Below are 19,133 nucleotides of genomic sequence, written 5' to 3' on the forward strand. Positions count from 1 at the left end.
GCTGGGTCCGAGGGGTCCTCTGTGTAGAACCTGGTGTTTCCCATTGTGAGCATGTAAAAATGAGAAGGGGGAATGCAGATTGCTAGTCACAACCAAGGCTCCTTCGCAGATTGTATCTAGCTATGTTTATCTTCCCTTCACGCTCAAGGTGCTTTCTGGGGAACACAGCAGTGTAAAACTGCTGCTCTCTAAAATGGCTCTTGAATTACATTGGGAAGAGGCATTTAAAGTTGTACCTTGGGGTGATACTTTAAAATGCAGTTTGAGACCCCTCTTCAAGAAAGAACCCTCGAAGTATCCTCTCCTGCCTGTGCCCCAGGAGCGAAGCACACTCATAGCTGGCTACCATTTACAAGAGAAGCAGGAGGGTGGCAATGAATCACTACTGAAACTATGGCTTCTTCTGTGGGGTGAGACAACAGCTAAAATGAAAACAAGCAGAGAGGTGTCAAACTGGAATTAACTTGTTCCAGGGTCTCAGAAGTTCCACAACTTCACAGCTAAGGCCTGGAATATGTGACGCATTAATAAAACTAAAGGTTTCAAGCGTACATGCAAGCGTAACTCTTACTCCTTGCCAAGTTATTCCCACAGCCTCTTCCTCCAGGTTCAGTCAAAGGCATCCAAGACTGACAGAATGGGGGGAAGGAGCTTCTCGCATTGGGGACAACAATGAAACCACAACTTTGCAGACATTCTAGAAAGTGCTTTTATTTTTATATTACAAAATAATTTGAGGCAGGCTGCTTTTCTTTTCTTTACATTCAATCTCCAAGGCAACTGGAACAGTTTGCTAAATGCTTTGATCTGGACAAGTCCTCTTTTTCCAAAGTAGAAAAATATCAAATTTTCAGGAACAAGGCCAAAAGGTCCTGGCTTCCATTTTCTCCATGATTTCCCAACCCATTTCAGCTAGATTTGCAGACAGACAAACCCAAGGGGCTCTGACTCCTACTCCTTCCTATAACCCTCCTTTCAAGATCTTGATTCCCCCTGGCCCCTTGGGCAAGCTTTCCAGGTGGCTAATTCGAGGCCTGTGATCGGGTTTCCTGAGGGAGCAAAAAATATTGTTCGTGTGGTTTAGTCCCAATACTTTTTTAGGTTGGCACTGGGAATATCTCTCATTTCATTGTACAAAGAGAGAAAAGAGACCCAAAGAAAAGATTAAGATAATACAGAGGGCTCAGAAGGGCTGTGAGCACACAACCCCTAAGGCACCAGGGACATGGCGGCTGGGAGGAGGGCCACACAGATGAAGGAGGCAGGGGAAAAAGGCCAACTTTAAAACTGAAAGCAGGAGGCAAACAGCTTGGTAGAAACCAATAAAAGGCATTTTAGCCATGTGAACCCAGAGGTCTTGGCTTACTGCCCTTTGCTTCAGCTGAAACAGGCCCCATGTACTTACTAAAGGCCTCTAAAAATCCAACAAACAAGGTCAGGACGAAGGCAGTAGGTTAGAAAAAATTAACAGAGCTGCATGCTGCTTCCCTCATAGGCACATCTAACAGTGTTGTGTGTGTGGGTATGAAAGACCAGACATATCACCACCAAGTTCTGTACAATATCCATTTGTCCCCTTTAAAGATGTACAATATACTGTGTGATAAGGGAGAAGCTTTAAAAAACTGACATGGCTTGTAGCAAGATGCATGATAAAGAACTACGACAGGCAGAGGAGATTTTAGAAGGCAGGAACGACAAAAAGGGTAAGGAAAACTCATAGCTGTCATGATCAGAATGGGAGAATTGGGGTTCCTCAAGAAGAGGAGCCATCTAGAATTCATTGCAAGGGAAGATACTGTTGAGGAGGAGGCCAAGACAGGAACTGGCCATTTGCTTGTGGGTCAAGGCCACAGAATGCATTGGGGGAGAAACACAGGACCCAAATGCAAGCCACGAAACAAAACAAACTAGGAGGTCCAAAATAAACGCAGCAGAGACTTTGCTCTAGAATAGATCTTGAGAGTTACAGGCATCTGGAAACCATTTTGGATGCAGGGAAATCAGGGGCTTCTTGTTTCTGGGCAACAGGAAAGGAGGCAGCCATAGGCAGCATGTGCTTTCAGGACTGGGCGAAAGGCAGGATGCATCTCCTCCAGCCATCTATCAGTGCAAAGGCCTCCCAGGAGAGGGCAGACGTTCCAGAACCATGATGAAGCCAGAGATGGAGCCCTGAGGAGGGAAAATTCCAAAATTCACAAGAAAGGAAAGGGCAGAGTCAGAACTCTTCACTGCAGTTCCCAACTGAAGCCCTTCACCTAGCAAAATAGCTCTCCCACCACTTCCTCCTCCTACCAAGCCTGTCTAGGTGCCATTGCAAGAGGCATAAGGCATTTGAGATGCAGTGACTTATTCCTCAGCCATCACTAGTTGCAGGCAGCACCTCTAGCTCTGTCATGTGGTGCAGACCAGGTCAGAAAGAGCTGGAAATGACTACGCTCCACCCATATATAACAGCAGCAAGAGACTGTTGCAAAAGTGCACTGTAGTTACAGCAAGCCTCTTGTAACCCAGAGGGAAGAACCTGCCTTGGCATGAGATAAGGCACCTCTGAGCATGAGCCTCTAGAAGCCCAGATGTTGACCATGCCTCTCCCCTCAAACGTGCAACCGTTCCTCGCATCTTTGTCCCCTATACGCACCATCGGGCTCCAGCAACGCAGCACGAAGGGAGAGGCAGACCTGGGAGCCCTCCTAGCCAACTGCAATGGATACACCAATGATGACGACGATGATGAGCACCGTGACTGTCAGGCAGATGGCAATCATGAACTTCTTCTGCAGAGCCCCAAAGCAGAAAACAGGCAAAAAAGGTGTTAAGGCAGATGGCCAGGGAGAGAGCTCTCAGCTCCTGCTATATTTTTCGTTCATCTGCTAGCCACAGGGAGGAAGAAAAAGGCACTCTGACACAGCACCAAAACACGTCAGTCACGGGAAGCCTTGCTCAACAAGCCCCCTCCCCTCCCTTCTTCCAAGATTTCATCAGGCATTGCCCATCATCTCAAACGTCTATTTGGAACAATAAAAGCTTGACAAGTGCTTTCCCTCCTTAAGTCAAAGCAGATGTTCCCAGGTTGCCAACTTTGGGCATTTGCACAGCACAGTTGCATGTAAGCATGATACAAACGAGGTCTATTCATTTTAAAGGAGATGCAACCCAAATTTCTCCATCAAACACAGTCAATTTACCTTGCGAGCTTTCTTTTGGTTCTCTTGAGCCATATGGAGGTGGACCTGTCCTTTCTTGACGTAGTCCTCTGAATCCAGGATGTTCTTCTCTATCCTGTCAATCATCTCTCCCTAAATGCAGTCAAAGGGGTGGGGATGAGGTATGAAGAAACCTCTGACTTGAATGGGAGAGGTGTGGGGTGGGAAGAAGAGACAACAGACAACTAGCGCTGGGGCAAGGGCGGGTGGCCAGGGAAAATATGTGAGGGGGGCAAAGAAGCTTCCCCTGGGTAGGGAAGAGGTGGGTCTGGGTCTGCATGGGGCCACTAGGGATAGAGAGAGAGAACAAGGTCAAACAAAACAGTGAGAGTACATAAGAAATCATCCAGTACAGGCCAGGAAAAAAAGAAAGGTGAGAACACCTCCTTAAATTCTAGCAACCTCATCATAATAACTAAGCCCATATTAAATCTGTGTAAAAACTCCTAGGAGGCACGGATGGGAAGTGTACTTGGCAAGAAGAGTGACAGAAAGGAGCTTGAAGGCTGGTAAGAAGCCAAAGCAGAAACAAGATGGAATTGTGAGTTGACCCCTTCCCACCAGGGAAGGAAGAGTGAGGAAGGACTCGGTGCCTGCAGACAGCACCTGTATCTTCCGGTAGGGCTGAGAACGACATGTGTCTGTTGCCAGTCAGTGTAGAGAACGCCGAGCTAGTTGGACCAATGGTCTAACTTGGCTTAAGGCAGCTTCCTGTATTCCCAAGAGCACCTGGATCCCGAGTACCTTCTTTCTCCTCCCTCACTGCCATACCTGCAGCTCCACTTCAGTGGCCAGGTACAGGAACATTTCATGGAGTTCCTGGATGCTGCGCTCCAGCTTGAGGATTTCACTGTGCCGTGTCTCGATTTCGTTCAGAGCCTGCTTCGTCACTTGCGTGTCCTTCATGATCTGCAGGGAGCAAGTGCGGCCGGATAAGTTAGCCGAGGGCCCAGGCCCTCTTTTCTACCTGATGCCCTCCAAAGGCCTCGCCTTCTGGTACTCACATTGGAAACAAACACCTCCGTCTGACCACTCTCCAGCATCTGGTCCAGCTCTTCATCGGAAACTGCCCCGCTGTTAGCTGCAGGGGAATGAAGAAAGCAGGCTCAGCAGCAAAGCAAGGTTTCCTGCCCAAAATAAGAAGCAAAGCCAGACTCCCTCACGCTCAGCAGCCTACCTTGAACCCTTTCACTACCCCTCCTGTCTAAAGGCACTAAATCCCACACACCTCCAAAATTGGAACTCAAGGGCCACACAGCACCACTGTGCTTGTTACTCGGTTGTGGTGCCACAAAGCCTTCTGTCATGATGTAATGCCTAGCTGAAGGGAGGTGAATCTCTCTGCCTGAAGTCTACTGTCAGGGGCTTGACATTTCGTGCTCTAAACTCCAACATGCTGCATTCTTCAATGCTGGTTTAAATATTTGCTTTGCTTTATTCTAGGTTACTGAGGAGGTTTTCAAAACTTTTTACCTTCAGGGAACTGATTCCACATCAACAGGCCTAAAAAGCATTAAATCTTCCTTCATTTATTACAGTGCAATCCTATGCATGCTGGCTCAGAAATAATTCCCAGTGAGCTCAGTGGGGCTTATTCCCAGGTAAATGTATACAGGATTGCAGCCTTAGCGCAATCCTGAACTAAAAGATTAACGCAACTTTAACAAAACCCACTGTGGATATGATTCAGTAGAAAGAGAATGTACATTTATAAATAAAAATAAAGCTACCAAGGTTTTGTGGAGCTCTGGAAAAACACTAATCTTGTTAGACAGTCTGGTATCCTCTCTTCCCTTTCCCCCGCTATATTTAGATTTTTGCCTCAGCTTTATGTTAAAGTCGAGTATAGATGAAATGAGACACCGTAGACACTGGTGGTGAGGACCAAACCAAAATCTAGACTTTACAAGGAGGGATTGGGCTAATGCTGAGGGATGGGCCATCACTGACCAGTTATTAAAGGCTGTCCTGAAAGTGCCTCTCTAGCTCCTAAGCTTTTTTGCAAGAACTGTTCACATATTTGCAAGCTTTCCCCCTCTACAGTGAGATACAGAATGTTTTATGGTGAAATATGAAACTGCCTACTCTCTGCAGGCAGAACACTGGAGTAGGGCAGGCTTGGGGGCTTCCAGGGTAAGAGTTCACACTTCTTCCCACACTGCCTTCACACCTCCTTCCACAGGGCTGGTAGTGAGGACCCAGCTCTTCAGAGTTTGTTTCAAGCCCTGCTTAAATATTAGTGATGCCTTTGGTGCACATTCACTAGAAAATTGTTAAGGGGGATCCCTGATACAGCTCACGCTTTCCTGAAGATTGTTATTAAATCTTAGCATCACAAACACTCCTGTGAGAGATTTCAGAATGGGGATCTTCCAGCTGCCCCTACTCCTATTCAGCACTCTGCACAATTGATACCTCTTTTAGCTTTCAAATTCATCTGAAGGATGGGGCAGCTGGATTAAAGGATATTTCTTGACAAACCATCTTTATTTGCTGTTGGAGACTAGGAGAACCTTCACATCAGGAATTTCAGACAACGTTTTCATTTGTGTGATCTGGTCTATCTGAAATGAAAGGAATGCTGGAAAACCTTCCTCCCATTCCCTCCCCTCAATTGGCTGTGAAACCCCAGGCCAAGTGTGCTTTGTGCAGCTTACCCTTCCAACTCTTCTGCCTTTCAAGGTCATCTTCCTTTAGAGGACAGCAGACAGACGCTATCCGTCTCCACAGGAAGATGACTTGGCCCACGTACAAGTAGCAGCAAGTCACTGAAGCTTTATATATATATATAAAACAGTTTGAAGGCAAAAGGGCTTTCAAGATTTTACAATACCTGCGAGGTGGAGGGTTCAGTTAGGAGCCAGGGTTGTACTAACCCTTCCCCACCACCACCCCACACAACAGGATACCTTTGAAACTGCTTCAGGAAGAAAAACTTGCCTGTTGGAAGACAGCCAGACTTTAGCAAAACCAGGTCTCCTAGTACTGATTTTTTAAAAATGCGCATCTTATCTACCCTCCTCTTCTGGGCCCCATGCCTTCCCAATTCACAACCTACAACGCATCTCATTACCGGCAGCTGTTTGTCCGCTGCTTTGCTAACCCTGTACCTGAAATTAGTCACAGAAGGGAGGAAATGGGACAAATCTCCTCCTCACAAAGACCACCAGTGTTCTCAACTTCCCCCAAACTAGTAATGTTGCCAGTGCTCCCCTGCCCTGTGTCCCAAGTTTTGGAAATTTTAATAGTCCCTGTGCAGCGTGGTAGTTGAGCCTAGGCTCCACAAAGAAGTGCTCTCAAGACCAATATGCATAGTCATTTTCTCCAAAGCATAAAGAGCTTGCTTTTGGGCCAGAGACATGCCTGCAAACACACAGGGGCAAAAATGAAAGCCTCATCTGGCTACAGCCTGAAGTCACTCTGATAAGACAACTTGGGCAGACTTCACCATGCTAGGAAGCACTGCAGCTGTATCCTTGAACTGCTCAGTTCCGCTTGTCTTTCTCAGGAGCACGGGCCTGAACACACACTTGCGTGGATGGGAAAGAAAGTGTGCAAAAAACAGCAGTTATGAGCTTGGAAGTTGCCTGTGCCATGGTCACAGGCTTTCTCTTTTTAAAGCCAATGTAACGTATCTTCTGCTCTGTAAAATGACTCTGCATCTAAAATGTGCAATGCAAATCAAGTTTGCATGCTTGTTTATTTTGAATGTTTTCCACTTCTGCTAGCCGATGGAAAGATAGAAGTGTAAAGAACAGGCCTTAAAGACACATCATCTGACCAGTGGAAACGTTGCTGGGCCCTGCACCATGCACAGTTTACATGTTTTCAATGCCCACTTCCTAAGATCTAGGAACTTGCTTTATAAACAAAATCAACAAAACTGCCGGAATCCACTTATACAGAGAGATTGCAAAGACATAAAACCCACGTGTCCCTGACCAGCATAACAAACACAACAGCTCATGCGTTTCTGGGACATCCCTAACAGCAGCGTTGTGATAAGAATAGGGCACCATGTCCAAGCTTAGGATACTCATCTTAGCCACCAGGCAACCCAGATCACTTTGGGCAAATCACAATCTTCCCAGCTACCTTAGGGCTGGCACCATGACTTGTTCCCATGACTTCTGGGCGACTCTAGTAAGTAGGAACCTTGCAGCAACCGAGATTGCTGATTTGGCACTGAAATGCAGTCATCTCTGGAGCCAGTGGGAAGAAAGAGCAGACACTCACTGATCTGCAGCTGTCTCCTGATGCGCTCCAGATTCTTGTCTCGGTAGTCAGACTGTGTTGCATTGCACTGGTTGATCAGGTCCAAGAACTGTTGGGACAGGATCCCATGCTGAGGCAGAAATGGAAAGAAAGGGTTAAGGACACTTCTGTGGCCGCCTCCTCACCAGCACCCAAGCGAGCTAGCTGGGCCGCATCTGACCTGGGTTCTCTTCATACGAACGTTGATGGAGTTTTTGTTCTCATCTTCCCCATCCTTCTTGGGCTCAATTTCTATATTAAAAAATAAACAGGGCTACAATCAAGCCATGCCACTTTCTACCGGGGACAGAGAGAAGGACTCCTCCTGGTTTCAGTACAATGAGCACACAGACAAAGATGGAGAGCAGAAGCTAGGAGGTCCGACATCCAGCACTCTTCCCTTTTATGCATTAAGGCCCAATCCTCCTCCCACACTCACTTTTCAGGCGGGTCCGAATGTCTTTTGCCAGCTCCTTGATTTCCTCACGTAGCTTTTGCAGGTCTTGCTTCATGCCTAGAAAACACCAAGGTTAAAAAGTCAACAGCTGGGATTGTGCCAGAGAAGAATTAGATGACATTTGCATGCGGCTTTTGCTAAGGTGTTATGTATGTAGGTGCTTCTTTGCCACATCCCTTTCCCGCAGGCCATTTGGTCAACTGAAGGGAACACGGACTACAGTTGTTCTGCCCGCATTCAATCCACTGCTAGGCCAAATAATTTCTTCTTGAAGAACACTGCAAAAATGGCTGTTTCTCCATATTGCTTTGGCTAAAGCTCCATGCTTCCACCTGAACTACAACCTCAAGTCTCCTCACCTCAATGCAAAACTCCTTTGTCAATATTACTCATTTATCCTGTTTCTCTGACCACACTGATGCCTATCTTCTGATCCTTTCACTGGCTTTCCAGTCCATTCTACCTGTATATATAGAACAAAACCTTTGCCTTTACTTTTAAAGCTATCCATGGTCTTGCTCTGCTATCTTTCAGCTTTTGTTCTTCAACATATCCCAGCAACAACTCCACCCATTTCCCCTGCTGCCCTCTTCAAGAGGGCCCTTCTTCTCTGAACGTGAACTTGGCACAACATCTGCTCATTCAACTCTCTGCTCACCCCTTCTCCTGTGTGCATGGACTTTGGCTTTTCCTCTTATTTACTTTAGAGTACTTCTATTCTGCCAATCAAAGTTCTCAAGCCTGCTTACAATGTATTTCATTGCCACCCCCCTCTGGTTTTCTAATGTTCTAAAAATTGGCACTGTGCAGCTAAATCTCTTGACTGGGAACTGACGGTTGAACCACCCATCTGAATCCTCATTCCTAATTTAACCAAGTTTTTAACAATGCAGAATAGCATTTGCCCCTATTCACTCCTTCCTACCCTTGTCTGCCTTTCCATCCTACTATTGTTCCCTTGCTGTCTATTTCAGGCTGTAAGCAACTTTGAAGCATGAATCTGTCTACTGTGCTCATGCACACACTGATGGGACAGTATAAACTGTCACAATCCATAATCTGGCCTGAAGGCAGATAATGCAGTATCCTTGCTAAACCTAATCAGGTCTAGTCTGGTCAGTGCTTTGATTGGAGGCTGCCTAGGAATACTATGTACATTAACATGAGTTCCACAGAAGAAAGGTGGGGGTATACATCAATTATATTTTGGAAATTTGCTTAATTTCTATGCATTTGGACACCTCTTAAAATATCATACCCAATTTTTGCATGATGGCAATTGAAACCAAGAAGCAGGTTTTTGTTTAGATACAACTGGATTTCATTTTGAATCAATACGGTACACGGAATATTTTCAAACTATAATTCATAAGAAAAGCAAAATATGAGGCTGCTAGGAGTAAACAGCAATGTGCTCTTTGCAACAAGGTAATTCTAATTTTGCACCACTTTAAATCATGAAATTTAAATACCACTAAACTCTGCCCCTAAATTTTACCATTTTCTCCAACTTTTCTTGGCCACTTACCTCCAAGAGCTTCTTTGTCCAGTTTTCCCCCAGCCCATATCTTCTACTTCACCACCCGCATTCCCCCACTGCAAACTTACTATCCTCAGGGAGGGGTGTGGCCAAAATGGTAGTTTGATGTTTCTCTAGATCTTTTACTTTGCTTCCCAGAGTCTTCAAGGCTTCACGGATCCCACGTGTCTGAGAAGGCAATAAAAAAATGATATGATGAGAAGGAGTCAATTCTAACCAGCTGAACCCTGACCTCATCTTGGAGCAACATTCAGTTATAGAAGTGCTGTCAGTCTCCTACCCTCCCCTTTCCCACTTTTCTTTGGGGGTGGTTAATGATAACACCCCAGAAGAAGAAGAAGAAGAAAGACATTTCCTTTTCATTGTCAATGACCCTCAAATCTCCATCAATTAAGCGGGTTGCCAATGAAGAGGTATCTCCATAGTATGAAACCCACTCATATCTCACTGCGTATAACTACAAGCCACCAGCACAGGGAACTGGCTGACTAGATCTATTTACATAAGCAGAAAGCATAATGTGTCTGCTACATAGGGTTCTAGAAAATGCTCAAGTGATTTGCACCCTCAAAAAATCACACAAAAACACTACTGTGTGCAGGCAATACTGATGCAGATGCAGCTTACCAAAAACTGTTCACGGATGCCAGAATTCAAATTATCTCCTCTTATTTTATTTAAAACATTTCCTCCCATACAGCTCACAGCACATTAAAAATAAAATACTATTCATAAAAACAGGAACATTAAAACTGCATGATATATAAAAACAACAGAAATTCAGCATAAAACCAATTTCAGGGGGAATGAAACTATGAAATGATTGGGAAAATAGAAGTTTTTTGCCCGGCACTGGAAAAATAACAAGGCAGGCAATGGGCAAATCTTCCACAGCCAGGGCACCACCAAAGCGAAGGTGCTCTCTCTTTCTCCTGTTGCCACCTGCCTCACCTCATTGGGTGGTGGCAGCTGGAGGATGGTCTCCAGAGCTTAACATAAGGAAAGGAGGGCAGGGAGGTAAGCACGGTCTTATTGTTCTTCAGATGTGCAGCCAGAAGATCTCCAACTCCTCTGACACATTATAGCAACAAACCAATAGCATGCAATAGCAACTGTAGCAAGAAAAAAAGTCAAGTGATTGTGGAAGAGTTTCCATGGGATAGTGAAAACAAAGATGATCATGCTGATAGATGCCATTTTTGGCACCAGAAGCGGGTGGGACGTTGGTAGATGCGGGATGGGACAGGCTTATGCGTGTCCCGCCAATGCACACACACACACACACACACACACACACACACAAAGGAAGATAGTTTTCAAGTCAACTCCGCACATGCTTAGAAAGAAAGATTGTGGTACCGTTCGGAAGAATTCGTCAGTTGGATCTGGAGAGCCATTGGGTCTTGCTGATCCTGGCTGTGGGACCAGAGTATCGAGTTCAGTCTCTTCACAGTCCGAGTCGACATCCTTCTGTTAAAGAGAGATGTAGAGGGAAGAGATCAGATGCTCCAAAGCCCTCACTGCACACGTGTTGCAGATGACAGGGGGGAAACACAGACAAAAAATCCCACACTGCTCTTAGACAAGATTCATTTTCATTCATTTACAAACATTTCTATCCAAATCAACTTCCAAATCAGCTAACAATTTAAAACCACTATTTTCAAACAATATTTTCATTCCATTTTGCATAGTACAGAAGACACATGTTCTAAAAGTGAATAGAATCTAACATTTCATGGTTGCTTAAAAGGCTGACTTGGCACCAGTCAGCTGTGAAGAAGAACAGACTAAACTGTCTTGTGTATTCAGTTTTTCTCCCTATTCTCTATCAACACACACTGTTGTACTCTTAGACTAATACAGAACTTTTGAGAGCTATGGGCATCTGTGAGAAGATGTGCAATTGGCACTGGATATTCATCTGGCCATAACTGCATGTGGAAAACTGGCATGTAGATCGGGTACCTGCATCTATTGCTGGATGAGATGCATAACAACGTTGTAGACATATAACCAGTGTTAGAAACTGAGATATGAAAGCTAGGAGTTAAATGGTACCTTAAACCTAGATTATGGGTGCAACAACGGAATGTCTAGGCGCACTTTTTATAACAAGGATACAAAGCTGAATATGAGTGAACTGCAGCTAAAATTTTATGTTCATTTTTCACATGGCCTAGTCCTTCTCCTGCCCACCCCCTTAATATTCTTAGGAGGGTCTCTTCTCCAGTGAGTAGCTAGAAGTGCGGAGGCAGAAAAAGGTCCTCCTTTCCTTCCACTCTGCAGTTTTAATCTGAAATCTTAGGCGCAGTACTACGCCCAGAGCTCAGAAACTGCTTGCACTAATGAAATTCCTTGTCGCAAGATGCGCCTAGAACAGGGGTCTGCAACCTTTAAGACAAAAAGAGCCACTTGGACCCGTTTCCGAAGGAAAAAAAACTGGGAGCCGCAAAACCATTGGCCTACCGGGGGTCCAAAACAGGGACGTCATCTTCCTCCTCGCAGTCGTAGACCTGCATGCGCGCCACTGCCCTCCGATCTGACAGCGAGCGGGAAGGTGACGTCGGGACGGTGCGTGACTAATGCACGCACCGCCCCCATGCGACGTCACAGCCAGTACAGCGCCCGCCACAGTGGGGAGTGTCGGGGCGCACAATGCACCTCCCCTCGCTAGTATCCGCCCCGGAGCCACGGCAAAGGTGTAAAAGAGCCACATGCGGCTCCGGAGCCGTGGGTTGCAGACCCCTGGCCTAGAACAATGAGAGTTTCAAACACTGCATATAATGTAACACACATTTCACTGTGTGGATGCCAACCTGGTCACTACATTTTGCTGCACAATAAATCTGACCAATTTTTAAACATGTAATCTTGTACAAAAGTGAGAAAAATCTGTAACTGGGAAACATGGAAGACAAGTTGGACACTGAGGGCTTCCTCTGTTGGAGAACACTCTTGCCTCAGTCTTTAATTCAACATAACAAAAAAAATGTGTTTTGCTCCTAGATTGGAAATTGGCTATGACACATACAGTGGTACCTCAGGTTAAGTACTTACCGTATTTTTTGCTCTATAAGACTCACTTTTTCCCTCCTAAAAAGTAAGGGGAAATGTGTGTGCGTCTTATGGAGTGAATGCAGGCTGTGCAGCTATCACAGAAGCCTGAACAGCAAGAGGGCTTGCTGCTTTCACTGTGCAGCGATCCCTCTTGCTGTTCTGGCTTCTGAGATTCAGAATATTTTTTTTTCTTGTTTTCCTCCTCCAAAAACTAGGTGCGTCTTGTGGTCTGGTGCATCTTATAGAGCAAAAAATACGGTAATTTGTTCCGGAGGTCTGTTCTTAACCTGAAACTGTTCTTAACCTGAAGCACCACTTTAGCTAATGGGGCCTCCTGCTGCCACCGGAGATGATTTCTGTTCTCATCCTGAAGCAAAGTTCTTAACCCGAGGTACTATTTCTGGGTTAGCGGAGTCTATAACCTGAAGCATATGTAACCTGAAGCGTATGTAACCCGAGGTACCACTGTACTACTCATGAAGGATTTGGGATGAAAACCTGAACCAGCGGGGCTGGGATGTGCCTCTGTGTACTTTGGCTGAATTCTGCTCCAGCTCACTTGGACCTCAAATTTCTTTGTGTCAGTAGCAATGGCAACTTTTGCCCCCAGTTGAGAAGATGCACAACACAGGTCTTATTAGTAATATGCATATGGGCCAGGGTTCTGTGAGAGCAAATCAAACCTCAAGAATGTGACCTAGGGTATAGAATCCAGTTCCAAAAAACCTTTCATTTGAATAAACTTTAAAAGCACAACATCACTAGCTAGTTTCTAGCTCTCATGGTTGATAAGAAATGCTTGAATGTACATGTTCAACACCAGGTGAAATGTCAATAGCCAAACAATGGTTGATCAAAGTTTCTAGCAGCTGGGGACAGGGCTTCAGCACCCTCCATAATTCCATGCCCTCTATTTCATGCAAAATATTTATGCAAATGTGCACTCTCCTGTGCTAGAGATCCATGCTGGCTGAAGCTCTTTCTAATGCTGCACTGTAGTTACAAGGCAGTGACAGCATTGTCATTTGAATTACCTTTGTGCAGAAGTCCATTTAGTTTGCTTTTTTAAAAAAAGAATAAAGATAATCCTGCTTGTGAGACACTTTCTCAAACAGAACTGTTATGAAAAGAACCAACTATATATTCCAAAAAGTAGATGACTCCAGAAGAACTATGGTGGCATCTTTAAAACTAATTCATTTAATTGTGGCATAAGCTTTCAAAGGCCAACAATCTTCTTTATCAAAGTAATCTATATAGGTAGTAGGAACATTACTACTCTTTAATTAGGGCCGCAAGCTTTAGCCAATTAAACTTTAACCACAGATTATGATTCAGCCCCTGCTTAATTGGAATACACCATTGTGCATGGCGCAGATGTGCCAGCTCACTCCCTTCCTGTGTCAAATTTGACAACGGACTTGAAAGGAAAAAACAAAACTAGCAGCTATTTTGTATATTAGTGTGAAACCACCCTGGTTTCCTTTCTAGTAAGAACGACAAACATCTGAAACTGACATGAGAAGTCAGTAATATGTTTCCTAAATCTGTATTTTCTCGCTACTGATAAAGATGGAGAGACAAAGGGACAAACGGTCAGGGCAGAGATACTGAAATCTTAAAAAAGCAAAGCCTAGAAATTTCATGTTTATACACAGGAGCTGAAGCATTCTGGCAGACAAGAAAGGCAACGGGAATACAGCCATAGTGTTGTTTGCTGACACCAAAAAGCATCTTAAATGTAATGCATAACTAAGTGGAAGGTGACTTTTGCATTAAGCCATCTGCAAACATTGTTCAAACCCTGAGACAGAATCAAACTTGGTCCCTCTATCTCTCCCTCTCAAACCACTTACCATTTTGGAATCTTGTAACAAGTGAGTCCCAAATGTAACTTCCTAATGTAACATCATTTACATTCTGGTTCTTTTATAATATTTCTATCCTACCCTTCCTCCAAGGATGTCAGGGCAGCAGCCACAATGATCCTATGAGGTCCAAAAGGCTAAGAGTTGACAACCTAAGGTCACCTGGTAAGATGCATGGCTGAACTGGATTTTACACATTTTCCCAACCAAAAGTCTGGCACTATCCACCACCAGTTGCTGCCTCCCAAGACGAAAGACCAATGCAACATCCAGTGGCATTATTTGGGGCTGGGTATCGCTTTGGTGTGCAATATTGCCTTGCCCAAATGAGTTAACATCTCCAACTTCTTTTGATCTCTGGAAATTCCTGGGGCCCTAATGTGCTCTACCCCAACTCCTTTCCATGGTGTTTCCACTAAAACATTGGGGTGGAGTAGTAGCTAAGAGAAAGCCTATGAAGAGAGCAAATGAGAAGACGAGTGAAGAGGGAACCAATGCAAGAAGGGACAAGGGAGTGTTACGTGAATATGGGGGACGAAAGGAGCACAGTGTGAGGACAAATGGGGTGCAGGGAAGAAATATAAAAATGCTGGGAGGCAGACTATGGAAAAGGGAGGGCAGAGATGAGGATACTCTCAGGAGGGCAATCCAAAGAGTGGATGGAATAATGAGGGTGACAGAGAAGGGGAAATAACTGGAGGCAGCAGGAGGAGGAGGATACAGGGATGAAGAGAGCAGATAAACAAACCCAGAACTGGGCTGGGGGTTGTGGGTGGCGAGTAGGAAAGTGGGAGACCATGATCACGGGAGGGAGGGACGGAAAACAGCGCCCCCCACAGGAGCCTGGGACTAAAACGCGCATTTGGAAAGGAAAGCTTTTGACTGTCAAGGGGAGGGGAAGTTTGAAATTTATGAAATCCAGACAGCGAATAACAGAAACGAAAATGGCAACTCCTGGCTGTGTTTTTGGGGTGGGGGAGGTGCGCACCTGACACCCTGCGGGGGGGGGGAGCAATGGGGCCCCTCGATGCCGTCGGGGTCAGTGAGGGGAGGTGGAAATCGGCCTTCAGAGGTCGAGGGGCCAAATTTGGGGTGAGGTTTAGGAGACCTAAAATTTGGGGTGAGGTTTAGGGGGGATGAGAAGAGCAAAAGGGACTGCGGGGGGGGGGAGGACGAGGAGGGCAGAGAGAGCCTATAAAAGGCGAGGGGAAAGCGGCGCGCGGGGGGAGAGCGTGGGGCGCAAAGGAGGCACGGAAAGGGGAGGAGCAAAGGCGACCGTTGTGGGCGTGGCCAGCCGCGCGAGGATTCTCACCCCTCTGATCTCGTCCGTTCGGTCCCTCATAGCTGCTTCCCCCTCCTTTTTTTTCTTTTTCGCACTCCCGGGGACGAAGGGGCGCGGGGGAGGAGGGGGGAATTAGAATGGAGGGGCAGGAGGAGACTGCGCACGCGCGCTGGAGGTCCCTCCTCCTCTTCCTTCGCCGCCGCCTCCCCCTCCCCCGCCTCTTTCTTCCTCGCGGGTAGGTTGCTTGAGAGGCAAAAAGAAGGGGGGGGGGGGAGAGAGAAACACGCTCTGTCGCCACCTAGCTCGTACTGCGCATGCGCCTTCTGGCCCCGCCGCTCGACATGGCGGTTTTCAACCTCAACCCCTCAGCTAGTGGAGAAGCAACGGAAGAGGAAGGCAGACACCAGGGATTGATTTAGTATGTTTATTGCTATTACAGAGTCTACCCGGGACCCGTTTTTTTCTGTCATTCGGAATCTTTACAACGGAGGATTTTTATTTTTTTTAAAAAGCAACAGGAGGAGGCGGCGACTTGGGACGGCCATAATGAATATTCCTTTCTTGACTTCAATATGGCCGCTGCCGGAAGTTCATCTGCGTCTACCGGATGTCGTTTTTCATCGGCTGGACATCGGCTGTCATTGAGAACCATAGAGCTACATGTATGTGTAGAGTGTCCCACTAATTCTGGCCAATACTCAATACAGTAGTCCTTTGCTAAAAAAGTAGTGTCGTGTGGAAATGATTTGGAATGTGCAGCTCCGAATTTGTTTTTAATATAACCGCCAGTTTTGGGATACAGACTATTTAAATTTCGCACAAATTTTAAATGAATTAAAACGGGCCAATAGGCAACAGGTTCCCCTTCTCACCTATGGAAAATGCTAGTCTTTCCTCACACATCACCACCTTTAAAGGTAAAGGGACCCCTGACCATTAGGCCCAGTCGTGACTGACTCTGGGGTTGCAGCGCTCATCTCACTTTATTGGCCGAGGGAGCCGGCGTACAGCTTCCGGGTCATGTGGCCAGCATGACTAAGCCACTTCTGGTGAACCAGAGCAGTGCACACGAAAACGCCGTTTACCTTCCCTCCGGAGCGGTACCTATTTATCTACTTGCACTTTGACGTGCTTTCGAACTGCTAGGTTGGCAGGAGCAGGGACCGAGCAACGGGAGCTCACCCCGTCGCTGGGATTCGAACCACCGACCTTCTGATCAGCAAGTCCTAGGCTCTGTGGTTTAACCCACAGTGCCACCCATGTCCCCCTGCTCCCACTATAGAACATTATTAATTAATTAATTAGGGTGAGCAAGGAGTACTCACCTCCTTCACTGGTGCTGTGCAATGCCAGGTCTATAGGCAACAAAACCGCTACCCTGCGAGATTTCTTCACCTCGCAGGGGGTCGACCTGGCTTGTGTGACGGAGACCTGGGTGCGCGAAGGGGTAACTGTTACCTTACGAGAGATGGCGCCCCCGGGTTTCTCCGTCCTCCACCAGTCACGGACTGTGGGCCGGGGGGGAGGGGTGGCAGTATTAATCCGGGAAGATTGTTCTTTCAGGGCTCTACCTTCGCCATCGATCCCCGGCATTGAATGTGTTGGCCTAGTGTGGGGCTCCGAGGAGAGCTTGGCTGTCTGGCTGGTGTACCGGCCACCTAGCGCACCATCAGCCACCCTGTCAGGCCTGCTGGAGGCAGTGGCCGGCTGGGCCTTGGAGTTCCCTAACCTATTGGTATTGGAAGACTTCAACTTCCACGCTGATGCCACTCCCTCCTCACAGGCTCTGGACCTGGTGTCCTCCATGGCGACACTAGGGCTCTCCCAGTTTGTTTCGGGCCCCACACATCAAGCAGGCCACACGCTGGATTTGATCTTTGGCGCCGGTATAGATGTGATCATGTCTCCTTCGATGAAGGTGCCATGGTCTGATCACTACGCTCTGAAAGCCAGGATTGACTTTCCACCCCCACCCTGCTTAGGTGGCGAGCCGATTTGGGCTCGCCCGCAGAGGCTGATGGACCCTGATAGATTCCGTCAAGCCTTGCGGGACCTTGCTCCCCCTGGCGACTCATTGACTGAGCTTGTTGAGGGCTGGAATACCCAGCTCCTGGCAGCCATCGATGAGATCGCACCTAAGCGCCCTCTGCGACCCCGCAGAAACCGGGCTCCCTGGTTTACCGAGGAGCTTCGGAAAATGAAGCGGGACCTCAGACGGCTAGAGCGAGTATGGCGGGGTGCCCGTGACGGAGCCTCAAGAACATCTTATAGGGTTTTTATGAAAACCTATGAGATGGCAGTGAAGGCTGCTAAGAAGTCTTACTTCTCGGCCTCCATTGCATCCGCTAGCTCTCGCCCGGCGCAATTATTTAGTATAATTCGGTCTTTAACGTCCCTTGAAGGACAGCCAAATTTAAATAACAATCTGACACACAGCTGTGAGGCATTTGTGAGCTTTTTTGCGGAAAAGGTCCTGTTGCTCCGCCATGACCTCCCTGCCAATTTGGACACAATAAAGGAACTGGAGGCCCCTCGACTGTCCTCGGGTCCAGTATTGGACCACTTTGACCGGATATCTCCAGCCGATGTGGACAGATTCCTCCAAGCTGGAAAGCCCACCACCTGTCCTCTTGACCCGTGCCCGTCATGGCTGATTAGAGCGTGTCCAGACGAGGTGCGGGCCCCCCTGGGGGATATTATCAATTTGTCCCTTGGCACCGGGACATTCCCAGGGGAACTGAAGGAGGCAGTGGTGCGTCCGCTCTTAAAGAAAACATCATTAGATCCCTCAGATCTATCCAATTACCGCCCGGTCTCGAATCTTCCATTCCTGGGTAAGGTGATTGAGAGAGCGGTTGCTGAACAGCTTGGTAGGTTTCTGGATGAAACATCTGCTTTGGATCCATTCCAGTCCGGCTTCCGCGCTGGTCATGGGACCGAGACGGCTCTGGTCGCCCTAACAGATGATCTCCGCAGGCAGCTGGATCGAGGTGGGTCGGGGCTGCTGATTCTTCTAGATCTGTCAGCAGCCTTTGACATGGTCGATCACGAACTCCTGGACCACCGCCTTGCCGACGTGGGGATCCAGGGCACAGTCCTTCAATGGCTGCGCTCGTTTCTCTCTGGTCGGGGACAGAGGGTGGCGCTTGGGGGGGAATTGTCATCGCGCCACTCCTTGGTGTGTGGAGTGCCTCAGGGTGCGATTCTCTCTCCGATGCTTTTTAACATCTTTATGCGCCCCCTCGCCCAGCTTGTCCGGAGTTTTGGGCTGGGTTGCCATCAGTATGCTGATGACACCCAACTCTATCTGTTGATGGATGGCCATCCTGACTCGGCCCCAGACACACTGACCAGATGTCTGGAAGCTGTGGCTGGATGGTTACGTGGGAGCCGGTTGAAGTTAAATCCTTCGAAGACAGAGGTCCTCTGGCTGGGTCGGGACGATATGGGATTGAGGGGGCAACTC

The 19,133-nt window shown here is 47.1% G+C and overlaps 1 protein-coding gene across 2 annotated transcripts; it reads right to left on the reverse strand.

Annotated features, from left to right (window-relative positions):
* Positions 1-691: 691 nt before the first annotated feature.
* Positions 692-15,862, reverse strand: STX4 (syntaxin 4). Of its 2 annotated transcripts, none has more exons than XM_080978930.1 (11): positions 15,698-15,862; positions 10,817-10,927; positions 9,526-9,625; positions 7,900-7,974; positions 7,642-7,712; positions 7,443-7,551; positions 4,211-4,287; positions 3,978-4,115; positions 3,189-3,299; positions 2,642-2,777; positions 692-2,172 (listed from the first exon to the last, which is right to left on the reverse strand). In XM_080978930.1, exons 1-10 carry the CDS (start codon positions 15,725-15,727, stop codon positions 2,694-2,696), a joined length of 906 nt encoding a protein of 301 aa, XP_080835056.1. In that variant the 5' UTR covers positions 15,728-15,862; the 3' UTR covers positions 692-2,172; positions 2,642-2,693. The 2 variants fall into 2 exon arrangements, with proteins under 2 accessions (XP_080835056.1, XP_080835057.1); XM_080978931.1 differs by lacking the exon at positions 15,698-15,862 and adding an exon at positions 14,374-15,538.
* Positions 15,863-19,133: the final 3,271 nt, after the last annotated feature.

This window comes from Podarcis pityusensis (assembly GCF_964106645.2).
Source record: "Podarcis pityusensis genome assembly, chromosome: 13".
Classification (NCBI taxonomy): domain Eukaryota; kingdom Metazoa; phylum Chordata; class Lepidosauria; order Squamata; family Lacertidae; genus Podarcis; species Podarcis pityusensis.